This window comes from Carassius carassius, chromosome 36 (assembly GCF_963082965.1).
Source record: "Carassius carassius chromosome 36, fCarCar2.1, whole genome shotgun sequence".
Lineage (NCBI taxonomy): Eukaryota > Metazoa > Chordata > Actinopteri > Cypriniformes > Cyprinidae > Carassius > Carassius carassius.
In genome coordinates, this window is record NC_081790.1 from 15,514,893 (window position 1) to 15,531,295 (window position 16,403).

A 16,403-nucleotide genomic window follows, 5' to 3' on the forward strand; every position below is an offset into this window, starting at 1 on the left:
CTCGCACGCAGATTTCCTTTTGCTCTGTCACAAAACCAGACGAGATTGCTCAGATACACGCTGCTCTCACCCGGAGAGAGTGTGCGCACTTAAAACGTTTCTCATCACACTTAAACTGCGTCCTGTGCACTCACAACTCTCTCTATGCTCATGTGCTAGATATTAATTTTCGCACGTTTTTATTTAAAGCCTTTTACCTCGTGCAGTGTGAACGCTCTGATCCGTCAACATGGGCTCGGAAAAAAGGCGCATCGCAGACAGTGTGTAAACCTGGAGTTAGGCATATGCCCAGTCTGTTCTGTTCTCGCAGTAGGCGCTGCATTCTGATTGGATCAGATAGCATAATGCGGGAGGTCAGAGCCGCGGAAAATCTTGCTATAAAGCGATTTAGAAATCGCGCAGGCTCAAATCGTTATTTTATGACGATTTCTATTAATCGCACAGCCCTAGAATGAACTGGCAATGAACAGAAAATAACTCGGACTGGCACCGCTCAGCAAAACGGGAAAACCAGATCCAGGCAGAGCTCGGCAGCGGGTAGACAGTCATCGGAGCAAGCAGTCAGGGAACATGTTGACAGCATTTATGCATGTTTGAATTTGTTGTTCTGTAGCATATGCAGCAAAAATATCTAAGATAAATTGGTGGTTTATTCTTAAACCAATCAGCAAGCTCCGATAGTGGAAGCATAGTTACGGTTTAATATTTATTTTTTGTTATTTAATTATATATATATGAAATATATTATTATTTATTTTATTAGTAATTGGCGGCCCACCTACGCCGCGGCCCACAGGTTGAAAACCACTGGGTTAGAGAGTTGGACTGGCAATCGAAAGGTTGTGAGATCGAGTCCCGGGCTGGCAGGAATTGTAGGTGGGGGGAGTGCATGTACAGTTCTCTCTCCACCTTCAATACCATGACTGAGGTGCCCTTGAGCAAGGCATCGAAGCCCCAACTGCTCCCCGGGTGCCGCAGCATAAATGGCTGCCCACTGCTCCGGGTGTGTGTTCACAGTGTGTGTGTGTGTGTGTTCACTGCTCTGTGTGTGTGTACTTTGGATGGGTTAAATGCAGAGCACAAATTCTGAGTATGGGTCACCATACTTGGCTGAATGTCACGTCACTTTATTATAAAACGCGTGGAAAACTCTAGTCGCGCCGCTTTCTCATTCTTTCCAAAGCGCTCGGGCAGTTGCGCCCCTGGGGCATCTGCCGTTGATAAGCAACCATGACGTGATAAATGGATTTGCAGCACTAAAAATCGCTTGCCGTAGCTCTGCTACTAAATTTATTTCAAAATGGCAATCCATATACAGCTATGATCAGCTGTTCCTTCATCTTGGCTGAGCTTTCAACGTTGTTACGGGAAAGGATGAAGCTGATTTGTTAGTTCTTGTCACATGACCCAAGGTGCGCTTGCGGCATTCTGAAAAGTTGAGACCGCGTCACTTCCATTATGAGCGCGCATTTCCGTGTGCCTACATTGGAAATAACGAACTTGTGAATATGTGAACGGCCCCTCAAAAGACAGCGCGCCGCGTGACAACAGTCACAAATCACCGAGCTACCCCGAATCAGCTCCAGATCTCTGGAAACCATGCTAAACCATAGCAGAACCCTGACTACATTTTATGGTTTGTGATGATAAAGAACATTTCATGACGTCTCAGACAACTGTAAATTTGTGGGTTTAATTATAAACGCTATTGTAAACTCATATGTACCATAGTAAAATTATTTTCTTTGCCTCTTATATATATAAGATGTATATTTTTGTATATTTTTGTATACTGTAAAAACTTCAACCACATTGGTTGAAAATGAATAAAGGTTGAAATATTATATTAGAAGTTGTACTTATATTTTTTAAGTTATCCAAAGGATTCATTAGCTAATCAAAAAATAACATTATTGATTGTAATAAAAATAGTCGTTAGAGTAGTCGACTAAACGAAAAAAATAATCATTAGATTAGTCGACAGAAAAAAGAATCGTTAGTTGCAGCTCTACTTCACCGTCAATCTGCTGATTAACCTTCAGGATTCACACATACTAATTCCCATGCATTCATTTTGATGTGTCAAATGGTTGAATTCCAGATATGTATCGAATTTAAAACTGGATTTTGAAAGTGAATCAGATGTTGAAACATCTAGTCATGACCTTCAAGATGAGGATGATTATGATGTAACAAAAACTGAAAAGGTTTCTCTTTTTCCTCACCGTCACACATTTTTCTTCACAGGTATCATGTCTTCTAGAGAGCGGCGCTCCGACCTGTACATAAAGGCTGAACCCAGCAGTCCCGAGGGGGGAGGTGGCGGTGGAGGAGGCGGCGGGAGGACCAGCCCGGGAGGAGCGTCCTCAGACTCCTCTCAGAGTGGAGGAGGTGGGTCCAGAGGAGAAAGTGCTGGCCGCTACTCCCCGCCCCCTTACACGCCTGCATTACGTTGCCATTTTAAGGAGGAGGGTGCGGATGGAGCTGAGGAGGGCTCTACCGGAAGCGGAGGAGGCCGCTGCAAGTATGCACTAAGCACGCTTCCCAAAAGACTGTGCCTGGTGTGTGGAGATGTGGCGTCTGGCTATCACTATGGAGTGGCTTCCTGTGAAGCCTGTAAGGCTTTCTTCAAAAGAACCATACAGGGTGAGCATGTCTTACTGTGTACCAGATTCACTTGTTGTTCCAGATAGCTTGTAAGTAAGCCAAGCCCGCTAGCTGTGTGAATCAGTATTTCCTTTCCCCCTAAGAGCCACCGCGGCATCAGCCTCTCGGCAGAACAAATCATATTTATCCAAAATTGAATGTGCTTTTGCATACCTTCAAATAATACCAAGAAAACATGTTTTTCTGTTGCATTGTTTTCATTGAATGAACACAAATAACCTTATAGCATGACAGCCATAATCCGATTTGAAAACAAATGCATTTTAGAAACTTTACTCCTTTTAATAAATCGCTCAAAAAGACTCACAAGTTAAAGGTTTGAATCATTTTTTAAGAATTCTTCACTGAATTGATCCACTGAACTTTCAGTTATGTTAAGTATCACAATTTTTTAAATTGTAGTATCATTACTGTGTAGTTCCTATGACATGAAATTGAAGATATTTTGTATTATTGTAATTAAATGGGAAAAAAATAAATTATTATTATTAAAAAAATATATTTTTAATATATAAAAATATTAAATATCAATAATTAAAAATAATTTCTTATTTTTGCTATTTATTGACACTTATTCTATATAAACATTATTTTTTATAAATAATAGATCATATTTTTTTATGTAAATCAGTGAGCTCTTTGCTACAAAAACATACTTCTCTAGAAAACAATGTTCTGGACATTTTTAGAACATCTTCACCTCCGTCTAACAGGTAATATTGAGTACAGTTGTCCTGCCTCCAATGAATGTGAGATCACCAAGCGCCGCAGAAAGGCCTGTCAGGCGTGTCGCTTCACCAAGTGCCTCAAAGTAGGCATGCTTAAAGAAGGTAAGGTGGCACCTGGCCAGCAAAACCAATCCTCTCTCTTACGATACCTAAGGACCTCAGTGTACGGTGTGATCCACAGGCAGTGCCAACATCCTAATCCTCTTTCTGTGTTTGGTTTAGGTGTCCGCCTGGACCGAGTAAGAGGTGGACGGCAGAAATATAAGAGACGCCCGGAGGTGGAGAATGCTACGTACCAGAGTGCGCCGATACCTTTAAGGAAGGAGGGAGAGAAGGGTAATAATAATTTTTTTAAATTAATTTATTAAGAATTTAAAATTTACGTGTAATTAATTTATTTAAAAAAAACTCATTTATGGCCTGCAATTACGGCTGCGTAAACTTGACTCGATTATTATTTAGCTGAGTAATGTTGAGTTTGTTTCTCTCAGGCTCATCCAGCATCATTGTGTCTCATCTGCTGGTGGCGGAGCCAGAAAAGCTGTTTGCTATGCCAGACCCACTGCAGCCTGACACGGCCCAGCGCACGCTCACCACTCTCTGTGACCTGGCCGACCGGGAACTAGTTGTCATCATCGGCTGGGCCAAGCACATTCCTGGTAAGTGAGAGCAAGAAGAGGAACAGCAAGACGGTTGGCAAGGAGACCGTGTCAATGAAGCTATTCTGGTGTCAAGCTACCGGTTACTCACTCTCCTGTTACTTTACTTAAGCTACCACAAAGTTCTGCCTGTCTCAGTCTGATTCACTGTCTGATTCACATCAAACTTGATACTAGAAAGTAATTTCTTGATCTGGTAAGCTCTTATTTGATTGGCTGACTAAGGGCACTAAGGGTTTTATATAAATCTGCCTGAAAACAGATTCCCTAGTTTAGTAGTCAGGGCACTGATCAGGGAGGCTGTCTCAATCACAAAAACCTTCCTGTGCACTGAAATGTTGAAAACCAGGGAGCATCAGTGGTCGCCATGTTCCCTTATTCTGAAGTGTGAATTGGTGTGGGTGATATGATCAAAATCTTATGTCATGATGGGAGTCATTTTATTTCATTGTAACAATATATCATGATATAGTTATTTTTGCTTTAAATAAGGTCTTTATGATATCAACATTTTTGTATACCTTAGAATTTGAATCATTCCAGTGTTAATATCACAAAAAACTAATACTAGACTAAAAAACACAGTCAGAAACCGTCAGTGATTAAATAATAATAATAAACTAATAAGCTATACGACAAAATAACTATAGTAGAACAAATAAGGAATGCTACAAGCATTGTATAAAGTAATCAAATGAATAAAAGCACTGCATTTTTATCACTGTGTAAATTAAATATGTATTTCTTCTTATTAAAGTTACAAAAGTGATCTAGTCAAGAGGAGTAAGAGATTTTTCACTCTTTTGTGAAATGATAATAAATGACAGACATCAGGAATATTAGACTGCTGTCACTTTAAGAGCTGCCTGGATCCAATATATTGTTACACATGTTCTCCCATGCTGTATGAACATCATCTTCATGTGCTCTCTCAGACAACGCATGGATATAGTGAAATGAATTCTCTTTCGCTGCTGATTGCATTTTAAAAGCTTAAAATCACTTGTTTTTTTAAACTGCAATGCTTAAAACAAGTGCAAACGATAAGTTCTCGTGACCACGTAGCACAGCAACATAACGTGAGCATGTAACTGCAATAGAGAAGATATCTTGGTTCTCTAATGTCTGCCAGTTAAGGTCTAATTAGTGTCTTCTGGTATACCGCCCACTCCTAGAGTACATGACATAGTGATTGAGATGCACCCTTTAGTTAATCACTGGATTTTGTCAGGAATAACCTGCCAGTTTAGTGGCATCAAATTGTGTTTTAAACAACTAGTAAGTATTGTTAAATTCATATACAGTTTGTATGTTCTGCAATTTGTTTGTTAGCTTCTGCTGTTTTTATGCCGGTCCATTATTATGGCCTAATCTCTGTCATGCTGCCTCTTAACGGTATGTAAACAAGGCACAAAGAAACAAATTATTTTGCTTTATGTCAGTCAGACATCTGCAATTATGGTGACTGAATAAACTAACTGGCCAGAAAAATTTTCACTGTAAACAGATCTTATGAAGGGCCACTATTTCCCTCTAGAAATAAATAGCCTGATTGTATTAATTGTATTGGAAAAGGTCACTTGCTATCTGTGCAAAAAGTAGCAGACATCCTCTTCTTGAAATATCCTCTTTTCATTTGCGGTTGCATGTTTACTCGTCCAAATGGTTGATCTGGGTACTTAACACTTTTTTACTCAGAAGTGTTACTTACTGGCCAAGTCGCACTAATATACTTGGTAGTTGGAAGGAAAGCAGATCATATGCTAACGTGCCAATAACAGGCTAACATTTCAGGAAGCAATGATAAAGCCAGCTAGAAAACAGTTAGCAGCTTTTTAGTCACTGATATTTTCACATTTCTGCACCGCTGATCAGTCACAGCTGTCTGTAGAGAACAGGTGCCTAAAGAAAGATTATAATTAAAGAGGAACTGGAGCAGGTGAGTCAGAGCTCCAGTCAGAACGTGGAAGCCTTTTCTCTTAATTGCTGTCCGAGCTTAGTCTTGGAAGGAGCGATTTCAACCGCTTTTGTCAGTCTCTGGCTATTTTCAAGACCTCCAAATTTAGAGAGTGTCCACCGTGTCTTGGTACTCGATGACAACAACTCTTATCCCACTCTCTGCACTCCACATACACTAGATCTGAAGAGCGGGCCTTTTCAGTCTCCGTAGGAGGAGAGGATTGTGGGATTAACAGTGCTGACAGAGTCAGAAAGTTGAGAAATGTTCAACATTATGCAAATGAGTGGCGAAAAATGCGTCTTTATGATGTGAAGGTGGTGACATCTGTCAGAAGCATTTCGACATTTACAAACAGTGCTGGAGTTTCTCATTGTTACGTATTACTATAATGAATAGATGCATTAATATAAAAATACAGTATTAATAAAAACATAACAGTATTAATATCTTGTAGCTTTTCTCAATTAAGCAAACATTGCTTCAGCTTCTTCAAATCAGTTATTCAGTAAATGGTGTTAAATGGTTTTCTCTTTTTCATGTAATTTTTACAATGTTTTAGTAATAATACTGACATAACAGACTGTGGCAGGTCTTTTAGGCTAATATCAGATTTTTGGCCAACCTTTTGCATTCATTTAAGATGAGCCATCTGTGTCTGTGTATTTTGAGCATGTTTTCTTCTGCACCAGTGGATGTGTGGCGTGAACTTCTCTCTTTTGTTTCTTCCTCCCTCATCCAGGCTTTCTCTCGCTGTCACTGGCTGACCAGATGTCCGTGCTGCAGTCGGTGTGGCTGGAGGTGTTGGTGTTGGGGGTGGCGTACCGTTCTCTCGGCTGTGAGGACGAGGTGGTGTTTGCTGAAGACTTCGTGCTGGATGAGGAGATGTCTCGTGTGGCCGGTCTGACTGAACTCAACGCCGCCATCAGCCAGCTCGCTCGGCGTTTCAGAGCCCTGCAGCTGGACCGCGAGGAGTTCGTCATGCTCAAAGCCATCGCGCTCACCAACTCAGGTGCACTTCCTGTCAAGATTTTCCTATTAATGACTCATTCATTCCACAGTCTATTTTTGTTCCCTGACCAACCGGTTACTTTCTGATCACAGCCTGCATGACCCAACTGAGTCAGCCAGTAATTAAGACCAGACCGTATTCTGTTTTGTGTTGTAAACATACCTGCCTTGTCACCATCTGCTTGTACGAATTCATCCCCCACCCGGAAGAACCCATGAAACGTTTGATTACTGTAAATATTAAATTCAACCCCCGTATCTGCTTCACCCACAGAATCTGTATTTGTTATGCAAATACATGGAGTCGCATGCTTTGAATCTTGAACACACCCAAGAACTCTTCCTTACACCTCACATATCTGTGTGTACATGCTCAACATTAACCCCCACCAACACAACTTTTCGTGACCTTTGGCATACGTGGCAAGAGTTCATTAGCGAGAGAGATTCATATGATATGTTTTGGATTTCTAGAATTTGTTGTTCTACAACTGCATTTGTAACTGATCCTTACAGTAATCCTCATAAAACTGCACTCACATTGGACTTGGAGCATGCAGAATCTCTTTGGAAATCACAACAAACAAGATGTCATTCTCTAGGGACAGTACATCTAATAATACACTCAAAATGTTAAAGTATACTAGCATTCAGCAAAAAAGAATTGGATCTGTATTTTGTTCCCCTGAATACTTTGCAGGAGTAACACATTGGTTTTATTGGTCCTGTTTACACCTGGTCACTTTATGCATTTTCTCTAAATGGATATCCATCCGATTTGTTAAAACGGTTCCATTGACACTTGGCCACATAAATGTATCTCCACAAAATGGATATAAATAAGATCTTAATTTTCTGTGCTATATGCAAATTTATGTTCACGTCAACGAAAGCAACAGCTATGCACCGCATTTTTATGTGCGTTGGTTTGCCAAAGAAATACTGAGCTACTCATTCATGAAGATGCATGTAGCTTTAGCGCTATAATGTACTCTCACATGTTTATTATTTTAACGTTTTGGGAGGTCGGTGCCAGTAGCCTTGTGCTTAGTACGTCGGCACATGCAAGTGCAAATGTGCTCAAAAGCTCGATTCCCATCTCGAGGTCCGTTGCCGATCCCACCAGTGTTTTCCTGTCATCTTTCTACTGGCGTATCTCAATAAAAAAGGCATAAAAAATAACTTGTCCAGTTTCGTCAAAGACCACCTCCTGAAGCGGTTTGAGCGATCAGATTTAAATCTGTCTCCAAAGCATTTCAGAAGGCATTTACACCTGGTCTCTTCACGTTCAAATCAGAGAAAATGCATGAAGTGACCAGTTCATGCAGGCCCAGTTTAGATATGAGGGTCTAATCACTTCTGCTCTTTTAGACTCTGTGTATATCGAGGACATGGAGGCCGTGCAGAAGTTACGGGACCTGCTGCATCAGGCTCTGCTGGAGCTGGAGGTCCAGCGACACCCTGATGACCCCCAGCGTGCGGGACGCCTCCTCCTCACCCTGCCCCTCCTCAGGCAGACCGCTGGCCGGGCCCTCACCACCTTCTACAGCATCAAAACCCGCGGTGGCGTTCCTATGCACAAACTCTTCCTGGAGATGCTGGAGGCCATGATGGACTCACCCTAGAGAAGAGTCAGTGAAGGATGAAGAAAAAACGGGAGTCTTTTTGTGTGCACAAGGGCTACAAAAGCCAGAAGAATACACTTTTTGGGGTTGAATATGAAGACGCATCGGTACTGATCTTTCACGTCCAATGCTCCTCCTTCACTTGATTTCAATGGGTACCACGTCAACACAAACTAGGGTTAGACACACATAATATATATATATCAGTGTTACTGAAACCGTGTAATTCATTCTGTCATTTATCCGCCATCCTGTTAAGCGTTTCTAGGAGCTAACCGTCACTGGAAACTCAGAGAAATTCACGTGCCAAGGGCGCCTACTGAGACTGAAGCAATATGAACTCTTCCCTGAATCGAACGGTTCAGTGATATCTCCTTCTTTAACAAACCGTCACTATCACTACAGTTATAACTGAGTAAGCTTTCTTTTTCTCCTTAAATCGGTGCCCAAAAGGCACTTGTGTAAAGTTAATAACGTCTTTTATAATGCACTCGCCATACTACAAGTGCTATTTAACTTTGTCCCGCTAGCTTTTTGTGGAATATGCAACACATAGGAGATGTACAGGAGGAAATACAGCTCAAGACAAACACATTTCAGTTTACTGGTACTGCAAATATACTGCGACATCACATTATGTAAAGCAATATGACAGATTTCATAACTCGTTTGATGTCAGCCGTTTTTAAAAAAAGAACGCTACCATGCCACGTTCTGCTTCAAAACGAAATGTATTGCATAGAAAAGTTTTTTTGTTTTTTTTTATGTAGTACATTTTAATAAACCATGCCGTCATTTGTATATAAGCCAGGTGTTGAAAAAGAATAACGTCAATCGTTTTAGGATATGGATTACGTGAATGGGAGATTATTGGTACTATAAATGCTGAACTGAACCAACAGTGCGTCTAAATCAGGGTAAACGGGGAGATTTTCCTCCTGTAGGCCGCTACTGTAGTTAGATTTTTTTTGCAGTGATAATGTTTTTTCCAGACGGCGTGGGACCCTCATATATCTCTGTCCTCGATTCTTCAGATGACGCTGGCCTGCTTGTAAATGATTGGGAGTAACTCGTTTGGAAAGACATTTTTAGTCATACTCTGTATTCTAATCCTTCATCTGTGCACGGACAGTCGCAGGTTCATTCTGGGATATTCAAACTGAAAGCCTCTGTGGTGCAGAGCAACATTAAATGCAAATTGGAAAGCCTCACGATATGGGCTCATCTCGAGCCGTCGCTTCGAGACTCTTCATTTGGTTGTTTTTAGGATGTGTTCGCGTGATCTCCTCATAGTTGTTTGTTTGCAGACGCTCGTCTGGTATTATATGCAATCATACTCCGTTCAGAGTGCTACAACTCCTCTACCTTTTATTTATTCTACACATGTGAAAACAGGAGGAAGAAAAGCCAGTTGCCATTTTGGCCTCTTTACCGATTTAAGTTCTAAAAATGAAAGCCACTGTTGTTCAGAGTTAGACCTCGGGAGGTCAGGGTGATTTTTCACTGTATACTGTTCGAAGCAATGATTGTATGAGCGCTCTGAAAGGGGTTCACTGCACAGACGCAGAGGGAAAGAATCTTCAAAGGTTGGTATTTATAATATTTTCAACTCAACGTTAGGATTAATCTGGGTCTGCAGATTTTTTTTAGTGCAGGATACCGAGGGGATGTCTTTTGAGTGATCAGGAGTTTCTGTTGCTCATTTTGTGCTCATGGCATGAGTTTAGGTTTAGGTTTTCCATATAGACTATGAAGCTTGGCCTCAGGTTTGGTATTGAAATAAAGCAATTAATTTGGGAGATTGTTATGAAATGTCTGTTTTGTATTCAATTGTTTTTTAGATGTATCTTTTTGTGATTAAAGTACTAACTTTTAAGACATGAAAGCCAGTGGACGTTATATTCCTGTGTTCATTTTCGCTCAGATTTCAGGCACTAATATGTGTTCATCACTGCAGAACTTTCTCTCTTTTTTTTCTTAAATTATGCCAGTTTGACTTTAAAGGGAATTTTGGGTATTTCAATAATTTTTTTTGATTCTAAAATATTTTGATTTTCAAAACTGATGATTTTTTTTTTTTCATGTTTTTTTTTCTGTCTTTTATACACAGGAAGTTAATGTCTCTCCTAAGTGGTTACTGGGATGTCATGGACTGTGTACATAACCATGAATGAGTGGGTCCATTCAAAGACAGCTGTAAAATATGTCAGTGTTTGTGTCAATAATAACTCTAATATAATGATGATATTACAGTAGTGTTTTCATAATTGTAAGCATTATATAAAGCCATTTTGTCTGTCAGACTTAGATCATAACATATGATTGAGAGGTAAATTAAATTCATGGCTAGGTGTTTTTTTGTGTGTGTCCGTGTATATTTATGTAAATGAGCAATACCAGAATTTACCAAAATGTTTGTTTTCAGATTTATTTCTCTGTATATTGATATATTGTAAATCAAACCTCAACAGTAACACTAGTGATACCAGTCAATAGTAATAATAAGAACTACAGTAAAGAACAAATCAATATTTGTATTTGCAAAATGTTGTATTTAAAATATTAAAATCTATTTTTTACTCAATCTGCGGATGTTTATTAATATTATTGTTCTGGTATTTGTGTGGGTTGATGTCCAATGATCGTAAATGTCTGTGCTTTTTCAGTTTTCCTGTTTGTAAAGCTCAGTGGTTCTGCAGTAGTAACTATTTCAACACTGTTCATATTGAATCACTGTGAAGAGAAGGCAAACATTAGAACACCGCAGGAAAATAGAGGTATTTTAAAATATTGTCAGTGTCAATGTGTTTTGTAATAAATTAACACACCTCATCACTTGTCATTGGATTTCTATGTCGTTTTGTCATGATCTTGTCTGTTCTTTCATGTGGTTGAAAACAAATTGACCATATTTAGGCTTATTTAACTGGCAAAACAGTGAATGAACATTATTTTTTATTAAGTGTCTGGTCCATTCCATTGTTTTCATGTTGTAGGGAAAGCTGGATATGGTTCTGGCCTTTCATGTATATTTATGTACATTTAGCGATTTTATAGACCCATTTAGTACTATCACACAGGTACAACAATATCACTTCTCTTCAAAAAAGAGAATTAATGCAAACTCATAGTACTGCTCTGGTCAGGGTTTTTTTTTTTTTTTTTTTTTGAGAAATCATTGTGCCGTCTGCATTAAATATGTGTGTGCGTGCTACTGCCACCCAGTGGTTAAAAGCTATAGCGCCACACGCGTGAACAGCGCTGATCAGCGGGGATACAGCGCCACCGTGAGGCCGTTTAGGATTCAGAATCGTAGTCTATACGTTTTTAGGCTTATTTTTAAATGAAATAAATGGTTAATGTAAATATGTGACCCTGGACCACAAAACCACTCATAAGGGTCAATTCTGTGAAACTGGGATTTATACATCATCTGAAAGCTGAATAAATAATAAAGTATTTTGCTGAGTTACAAATATTTGATTATCGGTAATCTGCTGAGATATTCACCTTTAAAGCTGTCTAAATGACGTCCTTAGCAATGCTTATTACTAATCAAAAAAATTAATTCATTTAATTGATATATTAACTGTAGGAAATGTAAAAAAAATCTTAATTGAACAATCTTTACTTAATATACTAATGATTTTTGAGGATGATGATTTTTATTATTGCTATTATTATTGATTTATTATTATTGTGTTCATCAGACCATGGAAATAAAAAAATTAAAAAAGTCAGGAAAGGTAAATTGGTAAACAGATAAATGTAAAAAAAAAATCCTGTGGGGAAATATTAACCAGGTAAAAAATTATTATAAATATTCCCATGGAATATGATATATATTCTGAAATTTGTCAAGTCATTGTTCACATTATTTGGCTACAGAAATTATTTTGTGTTATAAGATGCTCCATATCGGGCGAATATCCTAATTGAGTGTTCTCTATGACATCAAAAATAATTTTAGGAATAAGCCTGTATAGGCTAATTATTTCCATCATGATTAGGCTAAGTGGAGTTCATACATCAATCTCTCTGATTTAAACGTCATTTAATGAGTAATTCTCCCTCATAAATATCACTGGTGTCCGCTGCTAACAATTTCAAATTCTGGACTCTATATTGGTCTATGCTCACTAATTTAATTATCTCCCCTTGATCCGAAGGCAGATACACTCACCCCCCATTTACCTTACACCTACAGTCCTGCAAATGTATTTCATTAAACTGTATTCTGTCTGATTAAAAAAAATGATACGCACGAGCAGAAAAAAACCCATTTGTCGCAATTACACCATCCTTTTCCAGGAACTAAACGCTTCAAGGACAAATTAAACGCCCTAAATTTGTATTACGTTTTCTGTTACCATATTAAAAAGCACATTGTAGTTTAATTTGACCTTGTAACGACAAATAAAAACGACATAATTCAGCTGGACAGACAGCGAGGGTGGAGTAATTTGGGGTTTTGCATTAAAAGTTAATTACTATCCTAATACCAGTGTATTATCTTTACTGGTGTAATAAAGTGAATCAGTGGCAGGTAAGAATCCTTGAGTGGAGGGGCGGGAGGATGAGTGTCGTGTTTCCGCGCTCGAGCTGCTCCTGACCTGCTGCTGCTGCTGCTGTTATATAAAGTCATGACTTCAACTGCTCTTCTACAGAAAGGCTTCCGTGCCTCCCTTTGCATTAGACTACTGCACTCCACTCGCAACAATAACATGCCGATCCAGGTAAGAACTGCAGCAGGACATCCAGAATCAGGACTGGCGTTGGTATCGCACATGACCTCGGCGCACTGTTTTATCCGCTCGATGCCTAAAATAAACGCTTCTAGATTACTGTGGCGGCCATCAGTGTCTCATTGACGCGTTTCATAACACAAGCGCAGGTTATTTTTCAGTGGTGTGTGTCCGCGATGTTACGATTTTCTTTTTCTGATACTAATTCAGATATGTTGTGGGCGATCAGTTGAAGCAGTAGTGATAGAAGTAAACTATTTCCTTCTTGTAACGTTAGTCCTGACGCACGACGCCAAGCTGCGGGGTTCGCGAGTGTATGGCAACACCAGAACTGCGTACTTCTCAAATGTTCTCGATTATTTGACATCTCGATATTAGATATTAAACTAATATACTAAGAAGCAAACACAAACTAAGGAGAAATGCAGTTGTTTTATTTATTTAAGATATACAACAACAATATATTTAAAAAAACATAAAGCAAACACACAGGCTACATTAGCAAACACAACTTTGTGCAACAGTGTAACATAAATATTACTTTGAGAATTAGTAGTTATGGGAATTATGCATGACAAAACCTGAAAAATAAATAAATAAATACTATTTTACATTAGCCTAGGCTATATATATATATATATATATGATAAATAATATGATTTTTTTTAATCATATGGTTTATGATAAATAATTCCAGAATTCCAACATGCAACGTTTGGTTGCTGGAAAAAATAATCCAACATTTAAAAAAAAAATCTTGTTGATTATCACTTTTGAGTCCATGAGTTTGCCTATATGGTATGACAGAAATATCAGATTACTAAAAAAATATCTGATTACTCAATTGTCAAAATAATCAGTTCATCACAGGTAGGTGTAATATAAGATGTATATATAAGACTGTAAATGCACTTTTTTATGATGTATAGGTAGGGAACCTGCTGTTAACCAGTTAACAGGTTTAGCATTGTTTTTACAGTCATTTACCATTAAAATGAGAATCATGGTAATGTTGATTGCAGGAGAACTGCACAAATCGCACAATTATTTTTATAAAAATCCATATTAAAATAATATGATATTTGGTTTGACTCTTAAGGTCAACGAACAACATTTGTTGAAGAAGAATTAGAGGATTTTAAATATACATTGTAATATAATATTTAATGTTAAATAAGTTAATAAAGGTGCTTAGGTATGAGTCATGAGTTCTTAAGCATTAAGGCATAAGGTTTTTACGATCATAAGAATCATTCAGTCAGGTGTCAAATTTTATTATTTTTTTTTTTTATCTCTGAAATGAGTTTACTGGAACAGCTTTTGTCATCAGAGCTCTTGTGTTTGTTTGTGTTGCTCTGGCAATGAATTGACTTAGCAATTAATAATGGATTAAGAAATGAAGCTGTTTGATCAGTTTTATGCTGCATTATTCATGCTTCTCTTTTTAATTTTCTTCAGGTTGGTCACCATCTTCCAGATGTACAGGTGCATGAAGGGGACCCGGGGAACAGCATCTCGATGGCTGAACTTTTCAGGGGCAAAAAAGGAGTGCTTTTTGGTGTGCCAGGAGCATTCACACCTGGATGTTCAAAGGTGAAGTAAAAAACAAAACAAAATTGAAACAAAAATACTGTTAACCTAAATCATTCTCTCTGCAACATTAAAATATCAGAAGATGTGCTCATAACATCCATAATTATTTTAACGTGTATAGTACTATGAGCATTTTATTAATGGCCAGGCCTTAACTGCAACATTCAAGTTGTCCCTTATGGAAGAAGTGCAATAAAATTAATTTTGTATATAATAACACAAGTTAGTCTTGAATAGATGTGCACATCTCTTGTCACCTGTTTGTCTTTATCCACTTGTGTTTTCTCAGACTCATCTCCCAGGGTTCATAGAGATGGCTGGGGATTTGAAGGCCAGAGGTGTGGATGAGGTCGCTTGTGTGTCTGTGAATGATGTGTTTGTCATGTCTGCCTGGGGAAAAGAGAACGGAGCAGACGGCAAGGTGGGAAAACTCTCCGCCCTTAATGAACCTGGTTTTTACAAACAGTCTTATTCTTATCTTTAAGGATTCAGACAGACAGACTGGAATTATATATTGAGTCATTATATGGTTGATTTATTATAGGTGCGGATGCTGGCTGATCCCACTGGAGCATTCACAAAGGTTACACTTGCTTTTGAAGCACCTTCAGGCATTGATATCAGAAAATATCACAGGATTTAATGTTATTTTACCTAATGCAGTCCCTTGTCTCTATACAGGCTGTGGATCTCTTCCTGAACAATGATCACTTGATCCAGGTGCTTGGAAATTTGAGGTCTCAAAGGTGAGATGACTGTGAGATGCTCAGTCGTGATTATGGGATCTACTTCATTTTGCATAATTTCTTTCATAAAATATGGGATTATTTCTTCTCCACAGAAGATGATAGCTAGCCAAATAAGTGTATCATTTAGTCCTTTCATTTTCATGTGGAACTGACACTTTCACTTCTCCTGATCTTGGTTGTGTGTGCAGGTATGCCATGCTGATTGAGGATGGAGTGGTCAGGAAGCTCCGTGTCGAGCCTGATGGGACAGGCCTGACCTGTAGCTTAGCCCCAAACTTTCTCAGTGAGATTTAAGTTACTGACTGTAACCAGTTTACAATGCACAATCCGTCACCCAATTGGCCAATTATCGTTCCAAAAACAGTGCAATGGAAATTCCTAACAGTGAATAAAATCTATTGCAAATTCTGTAGGAAACCCATATGAGGAACTAACTTGTTTACTTGTGCAATAATTCATAGCAATGCACAAGTTTGGCTGTAAAGCGCACAAATCTCTGTTTCTGTTGGTTGTGTATAACCTACTGTATAGTAGTAACCCAAGCAGCAATAAACATTTTCCTCTTGACTGAATCCAATTTGGTGTGATTTTTAAGCATGTACTGTAATGGAAGTAAAACCATATATGGGTGCCCCTATGATGCAAGTTTGATGGCACATTCAGCTTTTT

At 38.6% G+C, this 16,403-nt stretch overlaps 2 protein-coding genes across 4 annotated transcripts in view; both read left to right on the top strand.

Moving 5' to 3' along the window:
• LOC132117286 (steroid hormone receptor ERR1-like) overlaps positions 1-11,489 on the top strand; it is a 21,513-nt gene extending 10,024 nt beyond the window's left edge. For all 3 annotated transcript variants that reach the window (XM_059526463.1, XM_059526464.1, XM_059526465.1), the window contains 6 exons: positions 2,248-2,646; positions 3,381-3,497; positions 3,618-3,731; positions 3,887-4,054; positions 6,754-7,023; positions 8,394-11,489. In XM_059526463.1, coding sequence (XP_059382446.1) covers positions 2,253-2,646; positions 3,381-3,497; positions 3,618-3,731; positions 3,887-4,054; positions 6,754-7,023; positions 8,394-8,647 — 1,317 coding nt within the window. In that variant the 5' untranslated portion in view covers positions 2,248-2,252 and the 3' untranslated portion in view covers positions 8,648-11,489. The remainder of the gene's footprint in view (positions 1-2,247; positions 2,647-3,380; positions 3,498-3,617; positions 3,732-3,886; positions 4,055-6,753; positions 7,024-8,393) is intronic.
• Positions 11,490-13,242: 1,753 nt separating this feature from the next.
• LOC132117278 (peroxiredoxin-5, mitochondrial-like) lies at positions 13,243-16,306 on the top strand. Its single transcript, XM_059526450.1, has 6 exons — positions 13,243-13,383; positions 14,851-14,985; positions 15,275-15,406; positions 15,530-15,568; positions 15,667-15,731; positions 15,923-16,306. Exons 1-6 carry the CDS (start codon positions 13,291-13,293, stop codon positions 16,026-16,028), a joined length of 570 nt encoding a protein of 189 aa, XP_059382433.1. The 5' UTR covers positions 13,243-13,290; the 3' UTR covers positions 16,029-16,306.
• The last annotated feature ends 97 nt before the right edge of the window (positions 16,307-16,403 follow it).